Genomic DNA, 15,774 nt, shown 5'->3' with positions numbered 1-15,774 from the left:
CTCCACTGCACTCCCTGGCCACAGCAGAGAGCTGGCCTGGAAGAGGGGCAACTGGGATAGAATCCGGCGCCCCGACCGGGACTAGAACCCGGTGTGCCGGCGCCGCAAGGCGGAGGATTAGCCTAGTGAGCCGCAGCGCCCGCCCCAAGTGCTTTGAATGACCCCGTGTGTGTGTGTGTGTGTATATATATATTTGAGAAACAAAGACAGAGAAGGACAAAGAGAGCTCCTAGTGCTTCATTCCCCAAGTGCTTTGAATGACCCCATGTTGGGAGCCAAAACCACGAACCAGGAACTTAATCCAAGTCTCCCACATGGATGGCAGGAACCCAGTCACTGGAACCATCACCACTGCCTCCACAGGTCTGCTTTAGCAGGAAGCTGGATTCAGGAGCAGACTCAGATATCAAACCCAGGCACCAGTACTGGACGTGGGCACCCTCACTGGCATCTCAGCTGCTAAGCCAGTCACCTGCCCCTCCATGAGATATTTGAACTACTTGTGAATATCTAAACTTCTCATATTATATGAGGGCTTGTTTCTGGATTCTGTTCTGTTGTCTTAGTCTACTTGCTTATTCTTAACCAATACCACATTGTGTTATTTTCTGTAGATTTTTAGTGATTTTGATGTTTGGCAGTACAGACCCTCATACCTTTTTCTTTGTCAGAGCTATGTATTCTTGGTCATTTGCTTTTTCTTTAAACCCAGAACCTTTGGGGATTGAACTTATGTTGAATCTATTACCAGTTTGGGGATAACTGACATCTTTGTGACAGTGAGTGTTGCTGTTTGTGAACATGTCTTTCCATTTATTAGGTCTTCAATGTCTTTTGATTAACTTTTATCATATTCTTCTAAGCATAAAATTATTTGTTTATTACTCTTAGGGACTTTAGGCTTTTTGAATGTCTCATAAATATAAGTAAAGATAGGATTTTGAGTTTGTTGGTCATATATATGAATGAAAGTGATTTTTATATGTTGATTCTACTGTCTAACGAAATTCTTATATTCTGAGAATGTCTGTAGATTCTCTCTTCAGAATGAGATAGAAAACAAATAAAAGCAATTTTGTTTCTTTTTATTCAACACCTTCTTTTTCTTCTTAATCAGCATACCTGGTCTTTAAATAAAACTTTAATGGGAAAAAATTTCATGTTGTTGATGATGTAGAGAATGCTTTTGATATTTTACCAATATATTTTAAGGATTGTTGCAGGTTTTTATACCCACCTTTGTCCAGTTTCTATGTTAAACAAATGTTGGATTTAATCAGCTAGTTTTTCTGCCTCCTTTCTATTAATGTGGTAAATTATATTAATGGCTTTTTTTAAATTTAGACTTGCATTCTTGGGATAAACTTAACTTGTCACAATGGACTTATTTGTTTTCACATTGTTAGGTTTGCTTTGTTTACTCAAAATATTTTACTTGTGTGATTCAGTGGAGATTTTTTTATTTCATACTTTCCTTATCTGATTTTGGAATCAAAATTATACTCTCAATAAAATGAATTGGAGAATAGTGTCTTACCATTCTCAGAAAAAAATTGTGTAAAACTTGCATTTTCTAGTTTTGAAGTTTTAGAGCAGCCCTGTGCATCATGAATTGGCAGGAAGTGTTGTGGTGGATACATTTTTTCTGAATGATTTATTATTTCAAACATACAATAAAATTGAAAGAATTAATAACCTTTAATATAAACTGATGAAATAACCCAAAATAGATATAGCTCAAACTGAAACTATAAAAGATAGTAAAAGATATGAAATATAAAATGAGGAGGCCGGCGCTGCGGCTCAATAGGCTAATCCTCTGCCTTGCAGCGCCGGCACACCGGGTTCTAGTCCCGGTCGGGGCACTGGATTCTATCCCAGTTGCCCCTCTTCCAGGCCAGCTCTCTGCTGTGGCCAGGGAGTGCAGTGGAGGATAGCCCAAGTGCTTGGGCCCTGCACCCCATGGGAGACCAGGAGAAGCACCTGGCTCCTGCCATCGGATCAGCGCGGTACGCCGGCCGCAGCGCGCCGGCCACAGTGGCCATTGGAGAGTGAACCAACGGTAAAGGAAGACCTTTCTCTCTGTCTCTCTCTCTCTCTCACTGTCCACTCTGCCTGTAAAAAAAAATATACATATAAAATGAGGAATGATGTAATTAGATAGAGTTCCAGGGAAGAGAACAGAAAGAACTGGAGAAAGACATTTGATGAAAAAACTGGCTGAACTTTTTTCAAAAGTAATGAAGGAAATCAGATTTAAAATTAAAAAGAAATCCATCCCCAAAGTATTGTAGTGAAACATGCATATTTCACAAATTCTCTGTGCTTGTGTCTGGTGCGTATAAGACTTATCTTTTAGTAATAGTAGCTTCTTTCCGCTATTTCTCTTACATGCTCTTTCAAACCTCCTGATCATTTCTGATAGTCTCTTATTCCTTTTCATAATATCACTTTTTTAAAGATTTATTTATTTATTTGAAAGAGTTACAGAGAGGGAGAGGCAGAGATCTTCCATCCCCCCAGTTCACTCTCCAGATGGCCGCAATGACCAGCACTGCGTTGGGCCAAAGCCAAAGTTTCTTTTGGGTCTCCGAGGTCATTGGCAGGGGCCCAAGCACTTGGGTTATTCTTTACTGCTTTTTCCAGGCCACTAGCAAGGAGCTGGATTGGAAGTGGAGTGTCCACAGGGGATGCTGGCATCACAGGCGGTGGCTTTACCTGCTAAGCCACAGCATTGGACCCTCCTTGAAGCCATTCCTGAGTAACTGACGTTCGCTTGCCAGTGGTCATCTTAGCATGGCCGTCTCATTCCACCATATTGTCAACAGTGGTATGGCCAAGAATCATGCCTCCCGTTGCTCAAAAATAAATGAAAAGGGGGAAATGTGGTGGAATGAGGAGGCCATGCCAAGGTGGCCGCTGGCAAGGAATGGCTTTGAATCCCACCTGGCAACGGAGCCTGCCTGGCAACAGGCTGTGATTGGTTAGGGCATAAACTGCCCCTTGACCAGGTTGGCTGCCTTGGCTATTTAAGCTGCAGTACCAACTGAATTTAGGAGTCTGCGGGCTGCTTGCCTCTGGCTTGCTTTCACCTGACTCCCGGGGTCTGTGTAGTGACTCCACGCCTCTTGCACCCACCACGCTCCTCCTCTCAGAACAAATCAACCTCAACACATGATGACAGATGTCTAGGCTGTACTTTTTTGTTTTATTTTATTTTATTTTAAAAATTTTATTTATTTACTTAAGAGCTAGAGTTACAGACAGTGAGAGGGAGAGACATAAAGGTCTTCCATTTGCTGGTTCACTCCATAAATGGCCACAACGGCCAGAGCTGAGCTGATCCGAAGCCAGGAGCCCAGAGCTTCTTTCAGGTCTCCCATGCGGGTGCAGGGGCCCAAGGACTTAGGCCATCTTCCACTGTTTTCCCAAACCATAACAGAGAGCTGGGTTGGAAGAGGAGCAGCCGGGACTTGAACTGGGTCCCATATGGGATGCCAGCACTGCAGGGGGAGGATTATCCTGTGCACAGCGCTGGCCCCCAGGTTGTGCTTTTTTAAACCCAAAGCACTCAGTTTACTTTGTTAGCAGATGTACTTCTTTTCTTAACCCAACCTTTTTGTGATTCACCACCTTTTAAAGTTCATGGTGGTTTAACAACCATTTGTCTCCTGATAAATGCCAGGCAGGGCTTTGAATCTGGCACCTCTTGGTACCCATAGCTTCTGCATGAACTTCCCACTCTGGTGGATTTCTCTTTCATGTAAGCTTAGCTGTACGATTAGATTCCTTCTCCTCCCCTTAGGATTTATTTTATTTTATATTAAAAATTTTCAAAATACCCAGTTATCTATATTGCTAGGTATAGAAATCTTACAGATTTTTAAAATTTTTTTAAAAGATGTATTTACTTATTTGAAAGAATTATAGAGAGACATAGAAAGAAAGAGACCTTCCATCTGTTGACTCATTCCCCATATGGCCACAATGGTCAGGGCTGGGCTGGCCGAAGCCAGGAGCTTCATCCAGGTCACCTATGTGGGTGGAAGGGGCCCAAATGCCTGGATCATCTTCCATTACTTTTCCCAGGCCATTAGCGGGGAGATGCATTGGAAGTGGAGCAGCTGGGACACAAATCAGCATCCATATGGGATGCCAGTGTCATGAGCAGCAGCTTTACTTGCTGTGCCACAATGCTGGCTCCTCCTTTACAGTTTTGAACATTATTATTTTGGATGATTCTGGTTTGGGAACTCATAGTATCTGGGTAGATTTTTATTTCTCCATGTCTCCGTTACATTAAACTACTGTGCATTTATTTGAGTATTGGTGGAGAGGGGTCATTATAGACCTACAGAAGAAAATAATGAAAATTTCTAACATTCCAAATTATAAAAATTAATGGTATCTTTCTGTATCAGGTAGTAGAACTGCAAAATAGATTATCTGAAGAATCAAAGAAAGCAGATAAATTAGATTTTGAATATAAGCGGCTAAAAGAAAAAGTTGACAGTCTTCAAAAAGAAAAAGATGTGAGTATATGTAATAAAACGTTTTGGTTTGAGCACTGCTAAAATTAGGGCAGCGAAATTTAATTCATCTTTTGACTGTTAATTCATTCTATTTGTGCTAAAAATGAGAGTTCCTGACTTCTCCTGGTGTTTTAGAAATAGATCTAAAATAAAAATGTTTTTATTTCCATTCTAACTTTTTTTTATATTCTTTTCCACTGCTGTTGCCTCTTTTACATTGTTTTGCCCATAGCTAGATTTGTGTAGCTCTTGTTTTTCTGTATGATTGTTTGAGAGGATACTTCTTTCTGTTGGTTACCATGTGTTAAACCTTTTAAAAACACATTTACTTTGTCATGATTTATGAATATTTAAAATATTCTTTGATCATGTATGTCTAATGGGAAGAAAAAGAAATTATTTATCCTGGAGACCTACATCCATGATTAGATAAATTCTGGATTGAAATCGGAATTTTGCTTTTTTTCTTTTCAAAAAAACTTATTTACCATTAAGGTTAGAGTACATAGCTTTGCTTCTTTTGTTTGTTTGTGGATAGTGTACAAAGATTACTTCATACATAGTAATCAATGTTGTTAAATGGAAGAAATAAAATTAAAAGAAAAAATACTTGATCTTTTTCTTACATTGTGGTTCTTGCAGAAGGAAAGATCAAAAGGTAAAACATGTGTACGTTCACTGTTGTTTACTACTTATATAAGTTGAAGATTACTGATGAACAAACATGTTATACATGAGGCTAACCTGGTTTTTATGTTTCTCTAGAGACTACGAACAGAAAGGGATTCTTTAAAGGAAACCATTGAAGAACTTCGATGTGTACAGGCTCAAGAAGGGCAGCTCACAACTCAAGGTAAATACATTTTAATAGCCCAAACAAGATGATTTATGAGGATACTTCAAAATTTCATGGAAAATGGAATGAAAAAATGATTATTTTGGTGCAAAAATTTGAAATCCATGCACATGGGAGGTCTTCATAAAGTTTATGGTAAATGCATTTTATGAAAAGACTACATGGATTTCAAAGTTTTTGCACCAAAATAAACATTTTTTTAATTTATTTATTTGAATGGCAGAGTTACAGAAAGGCAGAGGCATAGAGAGAGGTCTTCCATCTGCTGGTTCTCTCCCAAGATGGCTGCAACGGCGGGAGCTGAGCCAATCTGAAGCCAGTAGCCAGGAGCTTCTTCCGGGTCTCCCACATGGGTCCAGAGCACAGCAAAGAGCTAGATCCAAAGTGGAGCAGCTGGGAGTCAAAACAATACCCATATGGGTTGCTGGTGCTGCAGGCGGCGGCTTTACCTGTTACACCACAGTGCACGCCCCACAAAATAAACATCTTTTAGTTTGATTTTTCTACAAATTTTTTAAAGTTCCCTCATATTTCTGATGATATCAGTTAAAATATTAAGTTCACATTAAAGTGATTACACCAGTGGATTGAAATGGAAAAGTGGGGTCGGTGCTGTGGTGCAGTGGGTTAACACCCTGGCCTGAAGCGCCGGCATCCCATCTGGGTGCCGGTTCGAGTTCCAGCTTCTCCACTTCCCATCCAGCTCTGTGCTATGGCCTGGGAAGGCAGCAGAAGATGGACCAAGTCCTTGGGCCCCTGCACCCACATGGGAGACCCGGAAGAAGCTCCTGGTTCCTGGCTTCAGATCGGCACAGCTCCCGCCGTTGTGGCCAATTGGGAAGTGAACCAGCACATGAAGACCTCTCTCTCTGCCTCTCCTCTTACTGTGTAACTCTGACTTTTAAATAAATAAATAAATAAATAAATCTTTAAAGAAAGAAAGGAAGAAATGGAAAAGTGGTAAGAGGCAGTAAAACTGTTTTTAGCTGTTACAGGCTACAGTTGTAGGTCTAGATTTGGCTGCCCAATTAAAAGGAATTTTTTTTAAACATTTGAGATTCATGCCGGCGCCGCGGCTCAATAGGCTAATCCTCCGCCTAGCGGCGCCGGCACACCGAGTTCTAGTCCCGATCGGGGCGCCGGATTCTGTCCCAGTTGCCCCTCTTCCAGGCCAGCTCTCTGCTGTGGCCGGGGAAGGCAGTAGAGGATGGCCCAAGTCCTTGGGCCCTGCACCCCATGGGAGACCAGGAGAAGCACCTGGCTCCTGGCTTCGGATCAGCTCAATGAGCCGGCCGCAGTGCGGCATCCATTGGAGGGTGAACCAATGGCAACAGAAGACCTTTCTCTCTGTCTCTCTCTCTTACTGTCCACTCTGCCTGTCAAAAAAAAAAAAAAAAAAAAAATTGAGATTCATTCGCACCGCGCTGATCCGAAGCGAGGAGCCAGGTGCTTCTCCTGGTCTCCCATGGGGTGCAGGGCCCAAGCACTTGGACCATCCTCCACTGCCTTCCTGGGCCACAGCAGAGAGCTGGCCTGGAACAGGGGCAACCGGGACAGAACCCGGTGCCCCGACCGGGACTAGAACCCGGTGTGCCGGCGCCGCAAGGCGGAGGATTAGCCTATTGAGCCACAGCGTCAGCCAGTTTATTAGACTTTTTAAATCAGTGATTTTTAAATTTTTTTCCCAAATGAAATAAGTGGAGTGCGTTTAATTTGGGAATTTGCATTCAAAACCTGTTGTTTGTGACCTGGTGGGATCAGCACTTGGCTCCTCAGCCATCACGCTGGAGCCTGGGATTTTTGACAGATGACGTGTAGCCTTGTTTTGTTCACTTTCACCAGAAACCAGTCCTTAGCATTTCAGTCACTTCCTTTCGCCCATGCTGTTTCCTTCTCTCAAATCTGCTCTCTTAGTTTCACCTTGTAAGCTCCTCTCTGTTGTCGCTGCCCATCAACTCTTTTCTGGCCTCCTTGTCCTGTTTACCTCACTACTTTCTCCCATCCTCTTCACCTGTTTCTATACCAGGCTTCTCAAATCCTGATTCAAACAGCCTAAAGTTTTTCTCTGTATTCCAAATAATCAAGGTCAGCTAAAGAAAATATGTATTTTTCTTGATTATCTTCACCAGAAATAAATCATTTCTAATTATAATCAGATCCTCATTGTTGCCTGGCAGTTCTTTCATGTATCTCTAATTAACTCCATAATGGTTTTTCCAAACTTCTAAGAATCTAACCAAAACCTTAACCCCTTTTCTCTTAATTTCTTTTTTTTTTAAAGATGTATTTATTTGAAAGTCAGAGTTACACAGGAGAGAGGCAGAGAGAGAGAGAGAGAGGTCTTCCATTCTATGGTTCACTCCCCAATTGGCTGCAACCATTGGAGCTGCGCCAATCCAAAGTCAGGAGCCAGGAGCCAAGAGCCTCTTCCAGGTCTCCCACGCGGGTGCAGGGGCCCAAGGACTTGAGCCATCTTGCACTGCTTTCCCAGGCGGTAGCAGAGAGGTCAGTCGGAAGTGGAGCAGCCAGGACTTGAACCGGCACCCAGATAGGATGCCGGCGCTTCAGGCCAGGGCGTTAACCCACTGCGCCACAGCTCTGGCCCCTCTTAATTTCTTTATCAAGAAAAGAAAAAATATACATCTCATACATTCTTAAATTAGTTTATTTACTGCTTGTGCAGATCCTTTGACCTAGGAGTTTTGCTGTAGTAATTTACCCTACCTCTGTCTTTGTCCCTACCTTTCAAATAAATAAATAAGTAAATCCTTTTAAAAAAATGGAGAGATTTTATTATTCAGGTAATACAAAATTCCATATAGCTAAGATGACAGTTCCCATATTGGTTTAAAGTTTCAATGCAATCCCAGTGAAAAGCTCAGCAGACTGTACTAGTTGACAGTGACAAACTTATTCTAAAATTGATGTGAAAAGGCAGAGGAGCCAAAATAATACAAAAAAAAGTCTTGAAAAAAATGGAAAACTTACATATCTTGATTTTTAAAACTATTATGAAACTACTTTAAGACAGTATTTGACCTTCACAAAGATACAGCATTTGATATAATATACCACAACGATAAAAGAAGAGAAGAAACACACATGATATTCTCAGTTGTTTTAGATAAGACATTTGACAAAATTTAACACCTATTTGTGGTTTTTAAAACTCAGTAAACTTGGAAGGGGAAAAATCTTCCTCAACATGATGAAGACTATATACGAAAAACCTACATTTATCCTCATATGTAATGGTAAAAGATTGAGGTATTCCCCTCTCAGATTAGGAATTAGGCAAATATGCCCTTTCTATCACTTTTATTCAACATAGTACTGGAAATTCTGGCCAGAAAAAAGAAAATTACATGTTTTTGCATATCCACATAAGAAAGAATGAAGTCAGACCCTTACCTCACACCATGTACAAAAATTATTCAAAGACTTAAATACTCACATAAGTGCTGAAATTATACAGCTCTGGAATCCTCTTTCCCTTGGAGTGGTGGTGGTGGCAAGCCTTGTGCAGTCATGGCCAAGATGGAGGCTTGCGACTTTGATGGCAAGGACACGGAGGAGCTGCTGACACAGCCAGATGCCTTGAGATGGCGCTGCCCATGCTGTGTCCACACTCTCCAAGATCCAAATTGTCCGAACGTCTGTTGTCTGTGTGTGCTCACCGTTGTTAACCAGGCCTAGAAAGAAAGTTCTACAAGGGCAACAAGTGCAAGCCTCTGGACCTGCAGCCCAAGCACGAGGAGAACCTGAAAACCACTCAGCAGCAGCTCAAGGAGCAGCTGTACCCTATGGGGAAGTAGCAGTCAAGGCCTGAGCCCCGTGTGTCAACAGAAACATGAAAGCTTTTTAAAAAATTTCTTAGAAGAAAACACAAAGGAAAATCTTTCTGACATTGGATATGGCAGTGGTTCTCTGGAATTGATACCAAAAGCAGAGGCAACAAAAGAAAAAATAGATGAAATGAGCTTCATCAAAATTAAAAACTTCGGTTTCAGAGAAAAGGGTCAATCAAGTGGAGGCAATCCACAGAATAGGGAAAATATAAGCAAGTCGTATATCTGCCAGAGCTTATTGTGTGAATATTTGAAGAATTCTGTAACTCAACAGCAACACAAAACCAATTCACTATGGAAAAAGTACTTGAATATCTAAAGAGAATATGCAGTGGTCAGTAAGTACATGAGCAGGGACTCAGTGTCATTATTCATAAAAAAAAATGCTAATTAAAACCTCAATAAAATATAGTGCCAGTTAGGATGGGTAATACCAAAAACATAAAAGAAAATAAATGTTGGCAAGGATATAGAAACAACCCAAATTTTTGGTAAGAGATGAAAATGTTTATGCATACTATGGAACATTCACTGGCCATGAAAAGCAAAGAAGTTCTGATAAAAACTAACATGTATGAATCTGTAAAACACTGTGTTAAGTAAGCTAGACACAAAGTTTCCATGAGTGCATGTATGTGAGGTGCTTCAAGTGGACAAATCATTGAGACAGAAAGTAGAACATGGTTACCACAGGAGAAATGGAGTGTTATTTATAGCTTAATGGTTGTAGAATTTCTGATTTGGGTAACGAGAAAATTTTTAAAATAGTGGTGGTGGTACATAACTTTACACTTAAAAGTGGTAAGACAATAATATTGTAAGACTAGTGTGACATGGTCTTTTACTTGAGAAAAACTAATTTACCTGTGAAAATTCGTGTTCCCAAGTAGGGTTTCATGTATAAATTGTATTGTTGAGCTAAACTGTGTATTCATGTTTGTGTATTTATAGGGCTAATCCCTCTGGGAAATCAGGAATCTTCAGACAGTCTGGCAGCAGAGATTGTTACACCTGAGATCAGGTAGGAGAGTGTGATGCTGACAGTCCTGCACAGGACAACCTGGTTCTCTACAGTATAAAGAAGCCAGTTCTTTATTGTCACTGATAACTTGCAACATGGACTCTGTTAACTCTATGTTCTCAGCATGTTGGAAGCTTTTTTTTTTATTTATTTTATTATTTTTTTTTTCAAATTTATATTTATTTTGAAAGATGGGGGAAGGGAGAGAAAGAGACAGAGAGAGGGAGAGGGAGAGAGAGATTGATCTACCATCTGCTGGTTCATTCCCCAAGTGGCTGCAACAGCCAGTTCTGGGTCAGGTGGAAACTAGGAGTCAAGAGCTCTATCCTGGTCTCCCACTTGGATGGTGGACACTTGGATCATCTTCTGCTGCCTTCCCAAGCGCATTAGCAAGAAGCTGGATTGGAAGTGGAGCAGCCAGTTCTCAAACTAGCACTCTGGCTTAACCAACCCACTGTGCCACAGCACTGGCCCAGAAACTGTCTTAAACTGACCTAATAGAGAATTGATTTTTTTTTTTTAAGATTTATTTATTTATTTGAAAGAGTTACATGGAGAGAGAAGGAAAGGTAGAGAGAGAGAGAGATCTTCCATCTGCTAGTTCATTCACCGGTTGGCCACAACGGCCAGAGCTGCACCGATCTGAAACCAGGAGCCAGGAGCTTCTTCCTGGTCTCCCACGCGGGTGCAGGAGCCAAGGACTTGGGCCATCTTCTACTGCTTTCTCAGGCCAAAGCAGAGAGCTGGATCAATAGTGCTGCAGCTGGGACTGGAACTGGTGCCCAAATGGGATGCCTGCACTGCCTTATCTGCTATGCCACAGTGCCGGCTTCGAGAATTGATTTTTAGTAGGACAATCTTTCACAAGCAAACTAATATATTTTGTGCATAGATATTGTAAACATTTAGCAGTAAAAATACTTGACCCAAAAGACAAGGCTGTGCTTAACTGGCAGCCTACAAAAAAATTAATTACTGGGACCTGCACTGTAGTGTAGTGGGTAAAGCCACCGCCTGCAGTGCTGGCATCCCATATGGGCGCCAGTTTGAGTCCTAGCTGCTCTATTTCCCATCCAGGTCTCTGCTATAGCCTGGGAAAGCAATAGAAGATGGCCCAAGGCCTTGGGCCCCTGCACTTGCATGGGAGACTGGAAGAAGCTCCTGGCTCTTGGCTTCGGCGCAGCTCCGGCCAATTGGGGAATGAACCAACAGATGGAAGACTTCTTTCTCTCTCTCTGCCTCTCCTTCTCTCTCTGTGTAACTCTGACTTTAAAATAAATAAATGAATCTTTAAAAAAATTAATTACTAACATTTATTTTCTAATCACATGGGTTTAAAATATGAACACTGAGTCTAGAAGCATCTTTGTATATGTTTTACTTTACTGCGATCTGATATGCTACTTTATAATTGAACTAGTAAAATTATTGAGCCAATTAAAATTATGTAAACAGTTATAAGTATTTTAGAGAAATAATTTTAGGGGCACTTATTGGTAATGCAGTTGGCTTTCTAATTGTGAAAAGAACAATGATAAAGATTCAGTAAATGTGACTTTTCTAATATGAGTAGGTATAGGTATTAGTTAAAATGCACTCTTAGGTCCAGAGGACCTGTCAGGGAAATTAAATGATAAACTGGGTTGAAAATTTTGCAACTTAAGTCATAGACAGTGGGACGGTAGGTTAACATTTAATACATGTCATTGATGTTAAGGGTGTGGAGGAATTGGAAACCTCATAAATTGGAGGTAAAAGATGAAGTAAAGTGGTATAAACTTTTCTTTTGAACAGATTATCAGAATCTGTTTGGATCTTCTGATCCAGAGATTACTTTTCTACAAGTTAATCTTAAGGGGATAACCAAGGAGGCACCCAAAAGTGTATTTATAAAGCTGATCATTTTAACATGTTAAAGCCTAAAATTTATATCATGCTCATTAGTTCATTACTTAAATAAGTAATGACTGATTTATATATTTTAACATGTAATTTAAAAATATTAGTATATAATTAATATAAAAAGATCATGAAATTTTAAGTATAAATAGCAGTACTAGTGTAACATGTACCAAGTGATCCCATTTCTTAAGTATTTGCATGTGTGTGTACATAGACTCAGAAGGTACGTTTCAGCAGTGGTCATGTGCCAATTTCAGATTGACTTTCTTTCCATTTCTCTTTTTGCCCTACAATGAGTGTTTACTTTTTAATTGAAAAATATAAACTCAGTGTTGCCCATATATCACATGTATTAAGTACTGTGTAATTTCTTGAATTGGGTCACAAATCTGATTGTCATCTTTTCAGTACAAACAAGAAAATATCAGTTTGTGTAAGTGCAGAGAGTTTTGATTATTTTTAAATTTATTTTTATTTTATTTGAAAGAGTTACAGAGAGAGGTAGAGACAGAGAGAGGTCTTCCATTTGCTGGTTCACTCCCCAGTTGGCCGCAACAGCTGGAGCTGTGCCAATCCGAAGCCTGGAGCTTTCTCCAGGTCTTCCACGTAGGTGCAGGGGCCCAAGGACTTGGGCCATCTTCTACTGCTTTCCCAGGCCATAGCAGAGAGCAGGATCAGAAGAGGAGCAGCCAGGTCTAGAACCGGCACCCATATGGGATGCCGGCACTTCAGGCCAGGGCTTTAACCCACTGCGCCACAGTGCCGGCCCCGAGAGTTTTGATTTTTTTAAAAAAATTTTTTCTTTGCCTTTTATAGTTTCCTGGGACCCTCTAAAGATGATCCTGTGCAAGAGATCAGACAGTGGCCAAAGCTTAAAGGAAGAGAATCCAAAGAAGGCAGTAGCTCTTTTCTCATATTACTCTGTACCTCTGAAAATTAGTTTGAGAGTGGATCTAAGCCCTAATTTCTGCAAAATAAATGCTGTTTTCTATGTTCTACTAAATAAATAACCCTGTGTAAAGAAGTGAATCATATTCAGTAAATCTATATTCATACAGTAATATGAGTTATACTCTGTCATCCCTGTAGTGAATGTGGTGGCAAGTTCTGTTACCTTTAACATCTCTCCAGTTTAAGATTTTGGCGTAACACAGAGCCCAGAACAATCTAGTTCAATAATCTAATAGTCTGACTTGTTACAAGAATATAATTTTACCTATATATAGGCATGGGTAGGTTACATATCTTGATGGCAATCTTCCTTGCATTTATATCTTTCTACCAAGTAATTGGTAACATAAAAATGCAGCATTGGAAATCATGTTCACTGGTGAGAACCAAGGAATAAATTGTTGAATGCATAGCTTAAATATTTAAATCAGAAAATAGGATTTTGAAGTCTCATTCATTACAAATCATGATATTTAGAGACTCTATTATCTTCAGATTGTCTATTGTTAAAAAGAAAGTACTTGAGACCCAAAATCAACATTTTAGTAGCTCTGATAGACGCTAAATGCCCTGCAGGTACTTTGTTTTTCGTTTGTGCTCTATGTATTAAATCTGTAACTATACAAACCTAGGTTTTGATATTTATATTGTATTGATAAAAAGATAATCAGTTTTTATTTTGTTCATTCAGGGAGAAACTTATTCGTCTTCAGCATGAGAATAAGATGTTAAAACTTAACCAAGAGGGTTCAGACAATGAAAAAATTGCCTTACTGCAGAGTCTTCTAGATGATGCAAATCTACGTAAGAATGAACTGGAGACAGAGAATAGGTAGAGTATCTGTAGATGGCCGGGTCTAGCCACAGGTTTTCCCTGTTTGCTTTGATTTTGATTTCCTTAAACAGATTTTAATTGTGTTTTGAAAAGTGGTCTGTGCTATTCTATTTCTTTTTTAGGAGTACAATAATCCATTTCTCCACTTTCGAACAGATTGACTAAAAAGTGTTGTGTTTCTTTTTAGTAGCACTTATCCTCTATGTTTTTTTAACCAAATGGCCAAAACTCTAACATTTATCCTTTCTAATCATTGGTAAAAACTAGAGGACTTTTGAAAACATCCTCGTTAACTCACAATCTTTCACCAGCTGTTTCAATTCATAGTCATCATTAGGTTAATAAAGTTTACTCTGTTCTCACAGGCTGATGTTTCAAAGGCTCTATTGATATGGAGGGAGCAATAGGATCCATCATATTGAATTGACAAACGCATCTCAGCTGTTACTCATTGTGATCCTATAAGGAAATCACCCCTCTAATGAACCATTCAGTTATTTTGAGAAATTTAGAATCTGGCAATTTTAACAAGAGAATCACTTTTCTACTTGTAAGTTTTTAGAATATTGTGTTATAACAGGAAATGTCAGTTACTTTAAAATCAGTAACTGACAAGGGCTACTTTTTAATATTTTGTTGTGACTGTCTTTTGGCTCTTTCCTTTTGTTTTTTTCTTAAGATTGATCTATTTATTTGAAAGGCAGAGTTACAGAGAGAAGAGAGCGAGAGAGAGATCTTCCGTCTGCTGGTTCACTTCCCAAATGGCCATGGCAAAAGCCAGGAGCCCAGAGCTTCATCTGGATTTGCTGTGTGGTTGTTAGGGGCCCAAGCTCTCAGGTTATCTTCTGCTGCCTTCCCAGGCACATTACCAGGGTGCTGGATAGGAAATAGAGCAGACAGGACTGTAACCAGTGCTCATATGGGATGCTGGCATCACTGGTGGCAACTTATCCACTGTGCCACAAACCGGCCCCCTGTTTTCCTTTTTGGAAATTAGATACCAAGCAGATAATGTCATTCCTTTTTCTTACTGCTATGATAATTCTGTTACTTTTAAGGATTTTGGCATTTTTATGTCAAATACGATATCAGGCATAGTTTGCCTGATATTATAGATACTTTGTTTATTTTGTCTGATTGATTTGGTATTTCCCAGATGAGAATCAGCCTTATGAGTTGAAATTACTCCGACAGTTTTGCATGTATAGCCCTTCTTCATGTGGCTTTTTATTTTAAAGCCCTTGAGGTAGAAAGAGCTAAGAGTGTAAGTCGATGTAAATACTGGGGTGATTGATTATAAGAGTTCCATTAAAGTTAACAGAAGGGAGAAAATATACATCCACTCTTAGGAGCACAGAGAATCAGTGGCTATTTTTCTTTGTTTTTTTTTTTTTTTTTTTAAAGTACTGAAGTGGAAAATGGAGGTGGTGGAGAAGGGACAATTGTAGAAACAGCTGCCAGTGTTTCAGTCCTGTGAGGAAAGTAACCTTGTGTTTGCCTCATTACTCCTTGGTTTCTGGGCTTTATTTTAACCATTTTAGTCAGGAAAGCTGCTCCCTACTCTGAATTGTTTTTCACTGAAAAATATACCTTCTCCACAGTGTTTCTCCTTGTTGGTCATAGACTTTTTACACTTAGAGCTCTTGTTTCATCAGAAACAGCACAGCTGGTTGCCATCGATTCAGCCTCTGTGGGCTGGGATGACTGACTACAGTGGCCCAGATTCCTGTGTTAGTTCCAGAGGTTCTCCACTCAGGGCAGCGTTTCCTTACCTTTAGATAGCTGCCCCCAACGATCTAAACAATAATCACAAGTTAATATTTACTAGG

General features: G+C 40.0%; 1 protein-coding gene across 1 annotated transcript in view; it reads left to right on the top strand.

Annotated features, from left to right (window-relative positions):
• The window catches only part of HOOK3 (hook microtubule tethering protein 3), a 123,697-nt gene that overhangs the window by 75,790 nt on the left and 32,133 nt on the right, over positions 1-15,774 (top strand). The window contains exons 12-15 of the mRNA XM_062213695.1: positions 4,422-4,532; positions 5,298-5,385; positions 10,188-10,257; positions 13,802-13,942. Of these exons, the coding sequence (XP_062069679.1) occupies positions 4,422-4,532; positions 5,298-5,385; positions 10,188-10,257; positions 13,802-13,942 (410 nt within the window). The remainder of the gene's footprint in view (positions 1-4,421; positions 4,533-5,297; positions 5,386-10,187; positions 10,258-13,801; positions 13,943-15,774) is intronic.

The sequence above is a fragment of the Lepus europaeus genome, chromosome 16 (assembly GCF_033115175.1).
Source record: "Lepus europaeus isolate LE1 chromosome 16, mLepTim1.pri, whole genome shotgun sequence".
Classification (NCBI taxonomy): Eukaryota; Metazoa; Chordata; class Mammalia; order Lagomorpha; family Leporidae; genus Lepus; species Lepus europaeus.
The sequence above is the reverse complement of the archived record's forward strand: the minus strand, read 5'-3'. Positions and strand labels throughout refer to the sequence as shown.